At 52.2% G+C, this 17,718-nt stretch overlaps 1 protein-coding gene across 1 annotated transcript in view; it reads left to right on the top strand.

The window, feature by feature from the left end:
- The window catches only part of LOC139266954 (netrin-G1-like), a 36,269-nt gene extending 23,376 nt beyond the window's left edge, over positions 1–12,893 (top strand). The window contains exons 4-6 of the mRNA XM_070884591.1: positions 7,139–7,161; positions 10,488–10,622; positions 12,664–12,893. Of these exons, the coding sequence (XP_070740692.1) occupies positions 7,139–7,161; positions 10,488–10,622; positions 12,664–12,893 (388 nt within the window). The remainder of the gene's footprint in view (positions 1–7,138; positions 7,162–10,487; positions 10,623–12,663) is intronic.
- Positions 12,894–17,718: the final 4,825 nt, after the last annotated feature.

The following is a 17,718-nucleotide window of genomic DNA, read 5'->3' as shown; positions in this document are numbered from 1 at the left end:
TCCATTGCCATCTGCCTGATTCAATGCAAACCGTAACTAGCCAGGAGTCTGATGTTTTCCCCTCACAGCTAAAAGCCTCAGTGTTCCCTCCCTCCCTCCCATTCCAGCCATTTCCTCCCCACCTCTCATTCCTGCAGCATGTGACCCTCTCACAGTCTGCAAACTGTCTGTGTCCCGTCTACACTCTCTGTCTTTTCCCTGCAAGCCTGCGAATGCTTCGGCCATTCGAACCGGTGCAGTTACCTCGAGCTGCTCACCACCGCCATTTGCGTGAGCTGTAAGCACAACACGAGAGGCCGACACTGCCAGTTATGTCAGCTGGGCTACCACCGAAACCCTTCAGCACAGCTGGACCACCACCACGTTTGCCGAGGTCAGTTCCTGTTACAATCTCTGCTCTCTCCTTCTTTCACCCTTCTGCTTTCAGCCCAAAACAAGATAAAGAAACAAAGAAAATACCTTCAATAGGGCTGAGCAAAGTGCGTCGGAAATCAGCCCCTCTTTCCCCAGTGACCAGCCTCAATCCAACCTTTCCCCAGTGACTAGACCCCGACTCAACCTTTCCCCAGTGACTAGACCCCGACTCAACCTTTCCCCAGTGACTAGACCCCGACCCAACCTTTCCCCAGTGACTAGTCCCCGACCCAACCTTTCCCCAGTTACTAGACCCCGACCCAACCTTTCCCCTGTGACTAGACCCCGACTCAACCTTTCCCCAGTGACTAGACCCCGACCCAACCTTTCCCCAGTGACTGGACCTCGACTCAACCTTTCCCCAGTGACTGGACCTCGACTCAACCTTTCCCCAGTGACTAGACCCCGACCCAACCTTTCCCCAGTGACTAGACCCCGACCCAACCTTTCCCCAGTGACTAGACCTCGACTCAACCTTTCCCCAGTGACTAGACCTCGACTCAACCTTTCCCCAGTGACGAGGCCCCGACCCAACCTTTCCCCTGTGACCAGACCCCGATCCAACCTTTCCCCTGTGACTAGACCCCGACCCAACCTTTCCCCACTGACTAGACCTCGACTCAACCTTTCCCCAGTGACTAGACCTCGACTCAACCTTTCCCCAGTGACTAGGCCCCGACCCAACCTTTCCCCAGTGACTAGACCCCGATCCAACATTTCCCCAGTGACTGGGCACCGACCCAACCTTTCCCCAGAGACTAGGCCCCGAGCCAACCTTTCCCCAGTGACTAGACCCCGACCCAACCTTTCCCCAGTGACTAGACACCGACCCAACCTTTCCCCAGTGACTAGACCCCGACCCAACCTTTCCCCAGAGACTAGGCCCCGACTCAACCTTTCCCCAGAGACTAGGCCCCGACCCTACCTTTCCCCTGTGACTAGACCCCGACACAAGCTTTCCCCAGTGACTAGACCCCGACCCAACCTTTCCGCAGTAACTAGACCCCGACTCAACCTTTCCCCAGTGACTAGACCCCGACCCAACCTTTCCCCAGTGACTAGACCCCGACCCAACCTTTCCGCAGTAACTAGACCCCGACTCAACCTTTCCCCAGTGACTAGACCCCGACCCAACCTTTCCCCAGTGACTAGACCCCGACCCAACCTTTCCCCAGAGACTAGACCCCGACCCAACCTTTCCCCAGTGACTAGACCCCGACCCAACCTTTCCCCAGTGACTAGACCTCGACTCATCCTTTCCCCAGTGACTAGGCCCTGACCCAACCATTCCCCAGTGACTGGGCCCTGACCCAACCTTTCCGCTGTGATTAGACCCCGACCCAACCTTTACCCAGTGACTCGACCCCGACTCAACCTTTCCCCAGTGACGAGACCCCGACTCAACCTTTCCCCAGTGACTAGACCCCGACCCTACCTTTCCCCAGTGACGAGACCCCGACCCAACCTTTCCCCAGTGACTAGACCCCGACCCAACCTTTCCCCAGTGACTAGGCCCCGACCCAACCTTTCCCCAGTGACTAGACCCCGACCCAAACTTTCCCCAGTGACTAGACCCCGACCCAACCTTTCCCCAGTGACTCGGCCCCGACCCAACCTTTCCCCAGTGACTCGACCCCGATCCAACCTTTCCCCAGTGACTAGACCCCCGACCCAACCTTTCCCCAGTGACTAGACCCCGACCCAAACTTTCCCCTGTGACTAGAACCCCGACCCAACCTTTCCCCAGTGACTAGACCCCGACCCAACCTTTCCCCAGTGACTAGACCCCGACCCAACCTTTCCCCAGTGACTAGGCCCCGACTCAATCTTTCCCAAGTGACGAGACCCTGACCCAACCTTTCCCCAGTGACTGGGCCCCGACCCAACCTTTCCCCAGTGACTGGGCCCCGACCCAACCTTTCCCCAGAGACTAGGCCCCGATCCAACCTTTCCCCAGTGACTAGATCCCGACCCAACCTTTCCCCAGTGACTAGACCCCGACCCAACCTTTCCCCAGTGACTAGACCCCGACCCAACCTTTCCCCAGTGACTGGGCCCCGACCCAACCTTTCCCCAGAGACTAGACCCCGACCCAACCTTTCCCCAGTGACTAGACCCCGACCCAACATTTCCCCAGTGACTAGGCCCCGATCCAACCTTTACCCAGTGACTAGACCCCGACCCAACCTTTCCCCAGTGACTAGACCCCGACCCAACCTTTCCCCAGTGACTAGGCCCCGATCCAACCTTTCCCCAGTGACTAGATCCCGACCCAACCTTTCCCCAGTGACTCGACCCCGACCCAACCTTTCCCCAGTGACTAGATCCCGACCCAACCTTTCCCCAGTGACTAGACCCCGACCCAACCTTTCCCCAGTGACTAGACCCCGACCCAACCTTTCCCCAGTGACTAGATCCCGACCCAACCTTTCCCCAGTGACTAGACCCCGACCCAACCTTTCCCCAGTGACTAGACCCCGACCCAACCTTTCCCCAGTGACTAGACCCCGACCCAACCTTTCCCCAGTGACTAGACCCCGACCCAACCTTTCCCCAGTGACTAGACCCCGACCCAACCTTTCCCCAGTGACTAGGTCCTGACTCAACCTTTCCCCAGTGACTAGACCCCGACCCAACCTTTCCCCAGTGACTAGACCCCGACCCAACCTTTCCCCAGTGACTAGACCCCGACCCAAACTTTCCCCTGTGACTAGAACCCCGACCCAACCTTTCCCCAGTGATTAGACCCTGACCCAACCTTTCCCCAGTGACTAGACCCCGACCCAACCTTTCCCCAGTGACTAGACCCCGACCCAACCTTTCCCCAGTGACTAGGCCCCGACTCAATCTTTCCCAAGTGACGAGACCCTGACCCAACCTTTCCCCAGTGACTGGGCCCCGACCCAACCTTTCCCCAGAGACTAGACCCCGACCCAACCTTTCCCCAGTGACTAGACCCCGACCCAACATTTCCCCAGTGACTGGGCCCCGACCCAACCTTTCCCCAGAGACTAGGCCCCGATCCAACCTTTCCCCAGTGACTAGACCCCGACCCAACATTTCCCCAGTGACTGGGCCCCGACCCAACCTTTCCCCAGAGACTAGACCCCGACCCAACCTTTCCCCAGAGACTAGGCCCCGATCCAACCTTTCCCCAGTGACTAGACCCCGACCCAACATTTCCCCAGTGACTGGGCCCCGACCCAACCTTTACCAAGTGACTAGACCCCGACCCAACCTTTCCCCAGAGACTAGGCCCCGATCCAACCTTTACCCAGTGACTAGACCCCGACCCAACCTTTCCCCAGTGACTAGACCCCGACCCAACCTTTCCCCAGTGACTAGATCCCGACCCAACCTTTCCCCAGTGACTAGACCCCGACCCAACCTTTCCCCAGTGACTAGACCCCGACCCAACCTTTCCCCAGTGACTAGACCCCGACCCAACCTTTCCCCAGTGACTAGACCCCGACCCAACCTTTCCCCAGTGACTAGACCCCGACCCAACCTTTCCCCAGTGACTAGGTCCTGACTCAACCTTTCCCCAGTGACTAGACCCTGACCCAACCTTTCCCCAGTGACTAGACCCCGACCCAACCTTTCCCCAGTGACTAGACCCCGACCCAACCTTTCCCCAGTGACTAGACCCCGAACCAACCTTTCCCCAGTGACTAGGTCCTGACTCAACCTTTCCCCAGTGACTGGACCCCGACCCAACCTTTCCCCAGTGACTAGGTCCTGACTCAACCTTTCCCCAGTGACTGGACCCCGAACCAACCTTTCCCCAGTGACTAGGTCCTGACTCAACCTTTCCCCAGTGACTGGACCCCGACTCAACCTTTCCCCAGTGACTAGACCCCGACCCAACCTTTCCCCAGTGACTGGACCCCGACTCAACCTTTCCCCAGTGACTAGACCCCGACCCAACCTTTCCCCAGTGACTGGACCCCGACTCAACCTTTCCACAGTGACTGGACCCCGACTCAACCTTTCCCCAGTCACTAGACCCCGACTCAACCTTTCCCCAGTGACTAGACCCCGACCCAACCTTTCCCCAGTGACTAGACTCCGACTCAACCTTTCCCCAGTGACTAGACCCCGACTCAACCTTTCCCCAGTGACTAGACCCCGACCCAACCTTTCCCCAGTGACTGGACCCCGACTCAACCTTTCCCCAGTGACTAGACCCCGACCCAACCTTTCCCCAGTGACTAGACTCTGACCCAACCTTTCCCCAGTGACTTGGCCCCAACCCAATCTTTCCCAGCGATGAGATCTGGCGAGGCTTTCCCAAGCGATGAGGCCTGGCCCAGGCTTTCCCTAGCGATGAGGCCTGGCCCAAGCTGTGTTGACGTATATTGAAAGCTCTGTGTTTTGACGATATAATCGTTGCCTCCCTGTCTCCATTGTTTTTCAGGAATTTGTATGTTGTTTGTAATATGTCCTTACTGTACAGTATAAATGCACACGAGGCCCATACATGAGAGAAGGTCACTCTGTGACCAGTTACCTTTATTGCCAAGACCTCAAGAGACAGACGGTGGGTGGAGCTTCCCCATTTATACCGGAAAGTCCAGGTTAGGAGTGTCTCCCACAAGTCCGCCCCCTGTGGTCTGTGTTCTCAAAGTGTACAACTTAGGTCAGCTTGTACATGGGTCACAATGATAATTGAATACATGACATCACCTCCCCCCAAAGTCTTATTGGGATCACAGGTTAAGTCTCTCTGGTGGTTTGCGCTCCCTTGTAGAGCGCCTGAGTTGGGGCTCCAGTTGTTGGGCACTGGCCTGAGTGTCTGCTGTTTGCGGTGCCTCAAGCCTGTCTGGACTGCCCACAGTGACTGGGCTCTCCTCCACTTGATTCCGGTTTTCGGTCACCTGTGGTGGAGTAAACTCTACGTCGTATTCTTCCTCTGCTTCTTCTATGGTGTTGCTGAACCTCCTTTTAGTTTGATCCACGTGTTTGCGGCAGATTTGTCCATTGGTAAGTTTAACTGCCAGAACCCTATTCCCCTCTTTGGCAATCACAGTGCCTGCAAGCCATTTGGGCCTTGCAGCGTAATTAAGGACAAAAACAGAGTCATTGACATCAATACATCGTGCCCTCGCATTCCTGTCATGGTAGTCACATTGTGACTGACGCCTGCTCTCAACAATTTCTTTCATAGTAGGGTGTATAAGGATAACCTGGTTTTGAGCGTCCTTTTCATTAGCAGCTCTGCAGGTGGAACCCCTGTGAGCGAGTGTGGTCGGGATCTATTGGCCAACAGGAGACGTGATAAGCAGCTTTGTAGGGAACCCCCTTGGATTCTGAGCATCCCCTGTTTGATTATCTGCACTGCTCGTTCCGCCTGGCCATTTGAGGTCGGCTTGAACGATTCCATTCTGACATGGTTGATTCCATTGCCTGCCATGAAGTCCTGGAATTCAGTACTTGTACGGGCCATTGTTGCTGACCAAGACGTTCGGTAGACCATGGGCAGCAAATATTGCCCATAGACTTTCTACCGTGGCAGAGGATGTGCTTCAATTTAAAATCCACACTCAATCCATTTGGAGTAAGCGTCTACTTCAACCAAAAGCATTTTTCCCATGAAAGGACCTACGTAGTCCACATGGATGTGTGACCATGGCTTGGCGAGCCAGGACCAGGGCTAAGGGGGGCTTCCTTGGCTGCGTCATGACAATGCCCGGGTGCTCATTGTGTCGTTCTCTGATAAACACCTCTCTGCCCTTCGGGGGCATGACTACTTGGTTTCCCCACAGTAGGCAATCGGCCTGAATCAAGAGTTCATCCTTGCACCTATGAAACGGTTTAAACTCCTCAGGGCATGCCCCGTACGTGGCTGCCCAGTCCCCATTCAGGACACATTTCTTAACTAAAGACAGTAGCGGGTCTTTATTTGTCCAGAACTTAATCTGATGGGCTGTCACAGGTGAGCCTTCGCTTTCGAAAGCTTCATCAGCCATGACCATCTCAGCATCATGCTCAGCTGCCCCCTCAGTGGTGGCTAGTGGGATCGTGCTGAGTGCATCGGCGCAGTTTTCAGTGCCTGGTCTGTGTCAAATTGTGTAGTCATAGGCGGCTAACGTGAGTGCCCACCTCTTTATGCAGGCTGATGCATTCGCATTTATGGCCTTGTTGTCGGCCAAAAGGGATGTTAGTGGTTTGTGATCTGTCTCCAGCTCAAATTTCCTGCCAAACAGATACTGATGCATTTTTTTTACTGCATATACACATGCTTGTGCTTCCTTTTCTACCATCCCGTAACCCCTTTCTGCCTGCGACAGACTTATAGAGGCATAAGCTACCGGCTGTAACTGACCATTGGCATTCACATGCTGCCACATACACACGACCCCATAGGATGACGCATCACCCGTTAAAATTAGTTTCTTACACGGGTCATATAACGTTAACAGTTTTTTAGAGCACAACAAATTGCGTGCTCCATCAAAAGCCTTTTCCTGGCTGTCCCCCCAGACCCAATCACGACCTTTGTGTAGGAGCACGTGTAGCGGCTCTAACAGCGTGCTCAATTTGGGAAGAAAGTTCCCAAAATAGTTCAGGAGCCCCAGGAACGAATGCAGTTCCGTCGTGTTATGGCTCCCTGGATCGTTTCCGTTTTGGACGCAGTAGGTCTGATCCCGTCTGCTGCCACCCTCCTCCCGAGGAATTCTACCTCTGTAGCTAAGAAGATGCACTTCGCTTTTTTAAGTCGCAGCCCGACCTGGTCCAGTCTGCGTAGCACCTCCTCCAGGTTGTGGAGGTGTTCTTCAATACCCGTGATGAGGATGTCATCTTGAAAGACCACTGTCCTTGGAATTTACTTGAGGAGGCTTTCCATATTTCGCTGAAAGGTCGCGGCGGCCGAATGAATCCCGAACGGACATCTGTTATACTCAAACAACCCATTGTGTGTCGTGATTGTGGTCAGCTTCTTTGACTCACTCGCCAGCTCCTGGGTCATGTAAGCTGAGGTCAGGTCCAATTTTGAAGAAAGTTTGCCACTGGATAGCGTCGCAAAGAGGTCCTCCACTCTCGGTAGCGGGTACTGATCTTGGACTGATACCCGATTGATGGTGGCCTTGTAATCGCCACATATCCTGACCGACCCATCCGCCTTGAGCACTGCCACGATTGGGCTCACCCAGTCACTGAATTCGACTGGCGAGATGATGCCTTCCCTCAGCAGGCGGTCTAATTCGCATTCTATCTTTTTCCGCATCACGTACGGCAACGCTCTGGCCTTGTGGTATACTGGCCTGGCGTCCGGGTTTATGTGAATCACTACCTTGGTCCCCATGAAAGTGCCGATGCTGGGTTGAAATAATAAGTCAAATTTGTGCAGGACCTGTGAGAATGATACTCGCTCCACAGAAGAAATTGCATTGACATCGCCCATTTCCAGTTCATGAGAGCAAGCCAACTCCTCCCCAGTAGTGCGGGACCGTCCCCTGGGAAAATCCAGAGTGGCAACCTGTTCTCCGAATCTTTGTGGGTCATGGCTACCGTGGTGCTGCCTAGCACCGGAATGATCTCCTTTGTATATGTCCGTAGCAGTGCGTCAATCGGCAATAATTTTGGCCTCCTGGGCTTGGAGACCCACAACCTTTCGAACTGTTTGATACTCATCAGGAACTGGCTGGCCCCCGTGTCTAGCTCCGTTAATATTGGGATGCCATTGAGGAGCACTTTCATCATTATCGGTGGCGTCCTGGTGTATGAACTGTATCTGTGCTCCACCTGAACTCGCTGAACTTCAGCTTCCAGTGATTTCCCCCAGTATTCATTTGGCTTCGTAGGGCTTACATCGGGTCCGTCCTCCTCGTACAGCAACCTGGCTGCAGGCTTCCTGCACATATGCGCCAAGTGACCGCTGATGTTGCAGTTTCTGCAGGTATATTGCTGATACCTGCAAGCTCTGGCTGGGTGTTTGCTTCCACACCTCCAGCATGAGCTGGAGGCTCCATTGTTGGAAACAAAAGATCCATTACCAGTCGATCATCTCTGACTGTCTCTGTAACTGTCCTTAAGAGCACCATTAACAGGTATTGATGAACCCATTACTGGCCGCACATTGTCCATTGCGATGGCCTGAATCGCCATTCAGCTAGCCATTGTCTCTGTTGAATTCCCCCTTTGGGTTCGACTACATGCTGGGGCATGTCTGATTGTCCTTGTCTGCCTCGAGAACTGTGTGCCGCATTAACAATGTTGAGTCCTTGGTCATTTGCCGCATTTGAGCCAAGATTTTTGCCATAAATCATTCTAGTCTCTTCCTCCCCTGAGATAATTGTCTGGGCTATCAGAGCCGCCACTTCCAAGGTCAAGTCTTTGGTCTCAATCAGTTTACTGAAAACCCCAGCATGCCCGATGCCCTCACTAAAAAAGTCTCACAGCATCTCCGCTCTGCATGCATCTGGGAACTTACATAGGCTCGCCAGTCGTCAGAGATCTGCCACGAAGTCTGGAACACTTTGCCCTTCTTGCCGCCGGTGCGTGTAAAACCGGTGTCTCGCCATGTGCATGCTGCTCGCTGGTTTAAGGTGTTCCCCGATCAACTTATTGAGCTCTTGCAAAGTCTTATCCGCCGGCTTCTCTGGCACTAGAAGGTCCTTCATCAGGGAGTACATTCTGGATCCACAAACAGTCAGGAGATGAGCCCTGCATTTGTCGGCTGAATCCTGTCCCAACCATTCCTTAGTGACAAAACTTAGCTATCGTCTCTCAATAAAGTCGTCCCAATCATCACCAACACAGTAACTCTTTTCTGTGCTGCTAGTGGCCATGCTCGCGTGGTTTAAATCCCAGTTTCTCGTTGCCAATAATATGTCCTTACTATACAGTATAAATGTACACAAGGCCCATACTTGAGAAAAGGTTACCCTGTGACCAGTTACCTTTATTACCAAGACCTCAAGAGACAGACGGTGGGTGGAGCTTCCCCTTTTATACTGGAATGTCCAGGTTAGGAGTGACTCCCACAAGTTCGCCCCCTGTGGTCAGTGTTCTCAAGGTGTACAACTTAGGTCAGCTTATACCTGGGTTACAATGACAGTTGAATACATGACAGTTTGTATTCTCGGTAAACGACCATCCTGCATCGTAGCAGCGTTGCTTCCCTCTGCTCAATGTTACCCCTCCCCCCAGTGTCCACCAACAATCCCCTCTCTCCATTTCCTCATCTCCTCCCATTCTCCACACACACAATTACACAGAATGTGCAGCACTGAAACAGGCCATTCGGCCCAACCGCTCCATGCCGGTGTTTATGCTCCACACGAGCCTCCTCCCACCCCTCTTCATCTCACCCTATCAGCATATCCTTCTATTCCTTTCGCCCTCATGTGTTTATCTCGCTTCCCCTTAAATGCATCGATACTATTCGCCTCAATCATTCCCTGTGGTAGTGAGTTCCATTCTCTGGATAAAGAAGTTTCTCCTCCATTCCTTATTGGATTTATTAGTGATGATCTTATATTTATGACCGGAGTTTTTGACTCCCCACAAGTGGAATCATCTTCTCTACGTCCACCCTATCAAACCGCTTCACAATTTTAAAGACCTCGATCAGGTCACCCCTCAGTCTTCTCTTTCCCAGCAAAGAGCCCCAGCCTGGTCAGCCTTTCCTGATAGGTACAATGTCTCAGTTCTGGTATCATCCTTGTAAATCTACTTTGTACCTTCTCCAGTGCCTCTCTGTCCTTTTTATAATACGGAGACCAGAACTGTGCCCAGTGCTCCAAGTACGGTCGAACCAAGGTTCGATACAAGTTTTACATCACTTCTGTGCTTGTGCATTCTATCCTCTATTGATGAACCTGGCTTGTTTTTTCTTGCCTTGTTAACCTGCGTTAATTCTGTGCAGTCGCCCCAGGGAGTGGAACACGGGCCGTGTGCAGTCAGTGTGTGGAGGATTGAAGCTGTTTGTAAAGTGTTGGAGACTTGTTTCAACCCCACAGTCTGAGGCTCCCTTGTCCCGGCTCGCACTCATTCCTGTCGCTGAGGTTGTGTCGCTGTATTTATTGGGAACAGCCGTGTGCAGTGTGTGTGTTGTCTTGTTTCTGCAGACTGTGAGTGTCACCCTGATGGCTCGCTCCACCATCGCTGTAATGACACGGGATATTGTGACTGTAAGGAGGGGGCGACAGGGCCCAAGTGTGACAGGTGCCTGCCCGGATATAACTGGCACAGGGGCTGTCGAGGTAAGTAACCGTTCCAGCACCAGCCCCTCCCCTCACTCCGCCCCGGCTTCTGGGTGTCAGGGTCAGCAGAGTATCCGATAGCAGAGATACCGTGGGGGGAAACACAGAGGTTTTTAGTGAGTGAATCCCCCTGGACTCTCCCATCACCTGCCACTCAATTAGTGGCACAGCTCCTCGCAAAGGGAGGCCTGGAGTTCAATGAGGGCGGGTCATAGAATCAGACAGCACAGAAGGAGGCCATTCGGCCCATCGGGCCTGTGTTGGCTCTTTGAAAGAGCGATCCATTTAGTCCAACTCACTGCTCTTTCCCAATCGACCTGCACATCTTTCCTTTTCAAATATTTATCCAATTCTCTTTTGAAAGTTACGATTGAATCTGCTTTCACCGCCCTTTCAGGCAGCGCATTCCAGATCACAACAACTCGCTGCGTAAATAAACTCTTCCCATCTCCCCTCTGGTCCTTTGCCAATTACCTTCAACCTGTGACCTCTGGTCCCTGACTCTCCTGCCCCTGGAAACAGCTTCTACTTATTTACTCGATCAAAAACCTTTCATAATTGTGAACACCACTATTAAATCTCCCTTTAACCTTCTCTGCTCGAAGGAGAAGAATCCCAGCTTTTCCAGTCTCTCCACATAACTCTCCACATCCCCAGTATCATTCCTGTAAATCTTCTCTGCTCCCTCTCCAAGGCCTTGACATCCTTCCTAATGTGCCCAGAATTAGACAGAATAATTGGACACAGAATTTAATCCTCAGTCTCAGCCTCAATATTTAATCCCATCCTAATTTGCACCAAGTCCTGTTCACCCATCCCCCCTGTGCTCGCTGATCCTCATTGGCTCCCAGTCTGGCAATGCCTCGAATTTAAAATTCTTATGTTTGTGTTCAAATCCCTCCATGGCCACATACCCCAATATCTCTGTAACCTCCTCCATCCTACAACCCTCCCTATCTCTGTGACCCCCTCCAGCCTGACACCCCTCCCTATCTCTGTAACCCCCTCCATCCTACAACCCTCCCTATCTCTGTAACCTCCTCCATCCTACAACCCTCCCTATCTCTGTAACCTCCTCCATGCTACAACCCTCCCTATCTCTGTCACCTTCTCCAGCCCTACACCCCTCCCTATCTCTGTAACTTCCTCCAGCCCTACACCCCTCCCTATCTCTGTAACCTTCTCCAGCCCTACACCCCTCCCTATATCTGTAAACCCCTCCAGCCCTACACCCCTCCCTCTCTCTGTAACCTCCACCAGCCCTGCACCCCTCCCTATCTCTGTAACCTCCTCCAGCCCCACACACCTCCTTATCTCTGTAACCTCACCAGACCTACACCCCTCCCTATCTCTGTAACCCCCTCCAGCCCTACACCCCTCCCTATCTCAATAACCCCCTCCAGCCCTCCCTATTTCTGTAACCTCCTCCAGCCCAACACCCCTCCCTATCTCGGTAACCCCCTCCTGCCCTACGCCCCTCCCTATCTCTGTAACCCCCTCCAGCCCTACACTCCTCCCTAACTCTCTAACCCCCTCCAGCCCTACACTCCTCCCTATCTCTGTAATCTCCTTCAGCCCTACACCCCTTCCTATCTCTGTAACCTCATCCAGCCTCATAAGCCTCCCTATCTCTGTAAACCCCTCCAGCCACATAATCCTCCACGAACTCTGTGCTTCTCCAGTTCTGTCCTCTTGCATATCCCCAACTCTAATCGCTCAACCATATGCGGCCGTGCCTTCAGCTGCCTGGGCCCGAAGCTCTGGATTTCACTCACTAAACCTCTCCACCTCTCGCTCCTCCTATAAGACAATCCTTAAACCCGACTTCTTGGGCCAAGCTTTTGGTCCCCTGTCCTAATATCTCTTTTTGTGTCTCGGTGTTAAATTTTGTCTGATAACCTGTGAAGCACCTTGGGACGTTTTATTACGATTAAGATACTATATAAATGCAAGTTGTTGTAAAAGTGAGAGACAATTGGAACAATCTGTAACGTGGGAGAGTTTCTATGACCTGACCTTTCTTTTCTCTGACCTCTTGCAGCGGGCGTGTGCGATAACTTTCTGACGCGGTGTGAGAACGGAGGAGTGTGTGAGGACAATGGGAGGTGTGTGTGCCCCGCTCCCTACACCGGGCTCCTGTGTGAGAAAGGCCAGTGTGGGGAGGAAGTGGGAGGGTGTGTCTCCCAATCTCCGCGGGACCCCACCTTACACCGGGTGCTGCTGTCGCTGACTGCGCTGCTAACCGCCGCTAATGGCCGCCCGCCGCTCTGACCGGCTTCCAGCGCCATGGCCGCTCACGGGAAGGTGCGAAGAGTGCAGGAGAATCCAGCGTTTACTGCGTCGCCGGTAAAACACGCTCCCCTCACCCGCTCCCACCCCTGGGAAAGGCAAAGTGGAACCGAGGCCGGAGCCCACCCAGCCCGACTGGATATGAGAGGCCGGAAGGAATGGGCAGTCAGTGGGGACTGGACTCTCGGACTCCCCGCGGGGCCCAGGCAGCTGCTAATATTCATTCTGTAATCGCCAGCTGCTCGGCCCATGTCCAGCTTTGGGACAAAGAAAGAAAGAAAGGACTTGCATTTCTACATCGCCTTTCACCCCCTCAGGATAGCCCAAAGCACCTAACAGACAATGAAGGACTTTCTCAACAAACAGCAATGTGATAATGACCAGACAACCTGTTTTAGTGATGTTGGTCAAGGGATAAATATTGGTGAGGACACTGGGGATAACTGCCCCACTCTTCTTCCAAATAGTGAAATGGGATCTTTTACACCCACCTGAGAGGGCAGACGGAACCTCGGTTTAATGTCTCATCCAAAAGATCGTACCTCCGATAGTGCAGCACTCACTCCCTCACTCACTCACACTTGTTACACTCCATCACTCTCATTCCATCCATTCCCTTCCTTCCTCATTCCTTCCCTCACTCCATTTGATAGTGCAGCACTCCCTCAGTACTGACCCTCCGACAGTGCAGCACTCCTTCTGTACTGCTCCTCCTACAGTGCAGTGCTTCCTCAGTACTGCCCCTCCGACAGTACAGTGTCCCCTCAGCACTGCCCCTCCGACCGTGCAGCACTCCCTCAGTACTGCCCCTCCGACTGTGCAGCGCTCGCTCAGTATTGTCCCTCTGACATTGCAGCGCTCCCTCAGTATTGTCCCTCCTACAGTACCCCTGTCCTTCAGTACTGCCCCTCCGACAATGCAGCACTATCTCAGTATTGTCCCTCCGACAGTGCGGCACTATCTCAGTATTGCCTCTCCGACAGTGCAGCACTCCCACAGTTGTGCCCCTCAGACAGTGCAGATAAACTCTGACCTGAGACCTTGACTGACCACAGCTGAGAAATGATTCACTTTGCTCTGAGTTTATCTTACACAGAGGATTCAAAGCTTTTACAACAAAATAGAAGAGAGATTGTGTCCTGAAAATATTTCATTCATTCGACAGGGACATTAATCATCATTTATTTCTTGTTCTGGAGAATCTTTTCCTGACCTGTCTCGGGAACTCTTGTAGAATATTTCCTGGTTCCAAGGAATTATCATCAAAGCCCATTTATCTGACATTTCAGATATTAAATGTTGAAAAGTCACTCGCCGGTGTTAAGTCCTGACTCTAATGTACTGACTTACACAAGACACATGCTGAAGTCAAGGTCACTCAGGACCTGCACCTTTCATTCCAGCTCTCCAGTCCTGCACTTGCCTGAGACCTCCCTTTATATACCTCAGTGGGACAGGTATGGAGTGTCTCCTGCAAGTGCACCCCTGGTGATAAGGTATGCTTATTGTTACAGGCCATATCCAGTTACAGTCATGTATAGCATGGTAAGATACAGTTATATAGAGTAATGTGAGATACATGACAGCCGGGGTCAGAATGGCTCCACTGGGCCCTTTCATCTCAGTTTAACGCTCTGCACTTGCTCTCAACAGGTTGTGTGAAGATTTATCGGCAGATTTACAACTTGCTTGTTGCTGATAACAGACGATGATTTGCTCTTTAGATTCGAGCCATTCCACATGGACTGGAACTGGAGCCCAGTGTTTGGGGAAATTATTTTCCTTTAGTTTATGGTTTTGAAGAGCTGTCTCTGTTGGGTGCCTTTGTATCAAATGGTTTTGGGGCTGAAATTGCCCCTTTTTTTAAGAGCAGTTACCAATTAGCTACCGCTCAGTTGGGGCGGAGGTGCCGCCATTTTAGAAATTGCCCTGGTGCATTTTTATGGCGGTGTAAGCTACCACCCTGCCCGTGTTCCCATCCCGTCGGGCGCACGCCAACCCCTTACCTTGCAGCGTTGACCCCCTTTCCGCCCCGCAAGGGAAATTGCCCCATGGGAAATTGTCCCGCGAGAGCAGATCGGCCGGCGGTCGGTGTCACTGACAGCTTTCCCCGGTGGGAAGCTGCTTGTGGCTGCGTGGGGCGTCTGCCCTTAAAGAGGAGGGCGCACTGCCGCGGCCGCCATTTTATTTTAATTGTCGGTCGCTGGCCCGGCCAAAACCCTCCCTGGTGGCCCAGTGGGTGTCACTAAAGTTGATGCAGAGCTGGCAGCGGCCCTCCCCTTTAACTGAAGGAGAGGGACGTTGTGACACGTCAGAGCGACGCCCCTGAATCCGCCCACCTTCCGCCCCGCTCCCCACCGACTTCCGCCCCGCCGCAGCCCGGCTTCACCGTCCCGCCAGAGAAACATTTAACAAAGGTCCAAAATCGATCCAGACACAACGATTGGGGCGGTAAATCAGCAAAGGAAACGGTGAGTGTGTCCCGTTTTGGTTGGAGGGCAATTTCGGCCCCTTTGTGTTCTAACTCGCACCAAGTCCCGTTCACCCACCACCCCGCCGTTCACTGACCGACATTGTTCCCAGTCCGGCCACACCTCGATTTTAAATTCTCACCCTTGTGTTCAACTCCATCCATGGCCTCGCCCCTCCCTATCTCTTTACCGCCTCCAACCCTGCAACCCTCCCTATCTCAGTAACTGCCTCCAGCCCTGCACCCCTCCCTAATCTCTATAACCTCCTCCAGCCCTACACACCTCCCTATCTTTGTAACCTCCTCCTGCGCTACACCCCTCCTTATCTCTGTAACCTCCTCCAGCCCTACACCCCTCCCTATCTCTGTAACCTCCTCCAGCCCTACACCCCTCCCTATCTCTGTAACCTCCTCCAGCCCTGCACCCCTTCCTATTTCTGTAACCTCCTCCAGCCCTACCACCCTCCGAGATCTATGCACTTTTGTACATCACCGATTTTAATCACTCCAACATTGACGGCCATGCATTCAGCTCCCTGGGCCCCAAACTCTGGAATTTCCTCTCTAAACCTCTCCGTCTCTCCCTCCTTGAAGATGCTCCTTAAACCTCACCTATCCGAATATCTCCTTACGTGACTTGGTGTCAAATAATTTACGCTCCTGTGAAGCACCAGGTTTCCTCCCCTGCCAAAGTATCGAAACAACTCTCATCAAAGTCACAAGTGACGTACTGCCCCCTCTGATAGTGCAGCACTTCCTCAGTACAGCCCCTCTGACAGTGCAGCCCTCCCTCAGTACTGCCCCTCTGACAGGGCAGCCCTCCCTCAGTACTGCCCCCTCTGACAGTGCAGCACTCCCTCAGTACTGCCCCTCTGAAGTGCAGCCCTCCATCAGTACTTCCTCTCCGACAGTGCATAGATGAGATGACATCTCTCCATCAGGACTGACCCTCTGACAGTGTCTAGATGAGATGACATCACTCCCTCAGTACTGCCCCTCTGACAGTGCATGGATGAGATGACATCACTCCCTCAGTACTGCCCCTCTGACAGTGCATAGATGAGATGACATCACTCAATCGGTACTGCACTGGGAGTATGTGCCTGGATTATGGGCTCAAGTCTTTAGGGGCCAACTTGAACCCACGACCTTCTGACTCAGAGGTGAAATGCTGCCAATGAACCACAGCTCACACCTAAAGTTCAACTTTCCGTTAAAAAACTCTGAAATTTCTCCGAACCTGTTACTCATCGACTGTCAGACCGAAATATGAGCAAACAATGATACCAACAGACTTCCTCAATGAAATATTTGCTGCCTCTTTTGACAGGATGTCGAATGAGAGTTAAAAGAGCTTGAAATAAACAGGTCGGAAAGATCAATAATTCAAAGATGTGTTTCTTATTTCTGACTGAAGTCAGCTGAAATATAAATCTCAGGCCCAGACACACGGGACAGGGAAAGCCTGTGAAAGGTATTTGGGTTTCTGTGTGTTCACTTTCCAGTGACCTTTTTATCAGTGTCGATGTTTATTTGTAAACTTCTCCCTTCTTCCTCCTTCATTGTTACAACCATTCCATCTTCCCTTTCCCTCCCTCTCACTGCCCAACATTGACTGGATGGGAGGGTGGGCTTGTAACTCCCTCCCAGGCCTCTGACACAGCTGCTGCAACATCTGGGGAAGGGCCTTAGACTCAAACAACAACATCCTTTAAAGAAAGACCTTGCCTTGATATAAATGGTGCTCAGGAGATAGAAAGTCCTTGAATATAGGAATATTTCTCTAACCTCAATTATTTTTTGAATTGGGCTTTAAACTAATGAAGGGTGGGTGGGAGGTTTCAGGAATGAGTAAATTTAAAAGCAGCAAGAGAAATGTCAAGGCACTGGAGCAGAGTAGAGTTTTGGGTAAAAATAAGCAGAGTGGGTCAGGAAGAGACGGAGAAAATAACAAAGGTAATAAGGCATCAGTGTCTAAGATGACATCAGGGAAGAATATAAATAAGTCAAAGCTAAATGCACTATATCTGAATGCGCGAAGCATTCACCATAAAATAGATAAATTAATAGCTTTGATCGAAGAGCCATTACAGAGACGTGGTTGCAAAGTGGCGAAGGTTGGGATTACAGGGATATTTTAGAAGAGATGGGCAACATGGAAAAGGAGGAGAGGTAGCCCTGATAATAAAGGGTGGGATAAAGACAGTAGAGAGAAAGGACCTTAGCTCTGAAAATCAAGAAGTAGAATCAGTTTGGGTGGAGCTAAGAAATAGCACGGGGTTGAAAACTTTGGTGGGAGTTGTTTTTGGCCCCCGAACAGGAGTTGTAATGTAGGGC

The sequence above is a fragment of the Pristiophorus japonicus genome, chromosome 7, assembly GCF_044704955.1.
Source record: "Pristiophorus japonicus isolate sPriJap1 chromosome 7, sPriJap1.hap1, whole genome shotgun sequence".
NCBI classification, from domain to species: domain Eukaryota; kingdom Metazoa; phylum Chordata; class Chondrichthyes; family Pristiophoridae; genus Pristiophorus; species Pristiophorus japonicus.
This window is presented reverse-complemented; position numbering and strand designations above follow the sequence as displayed.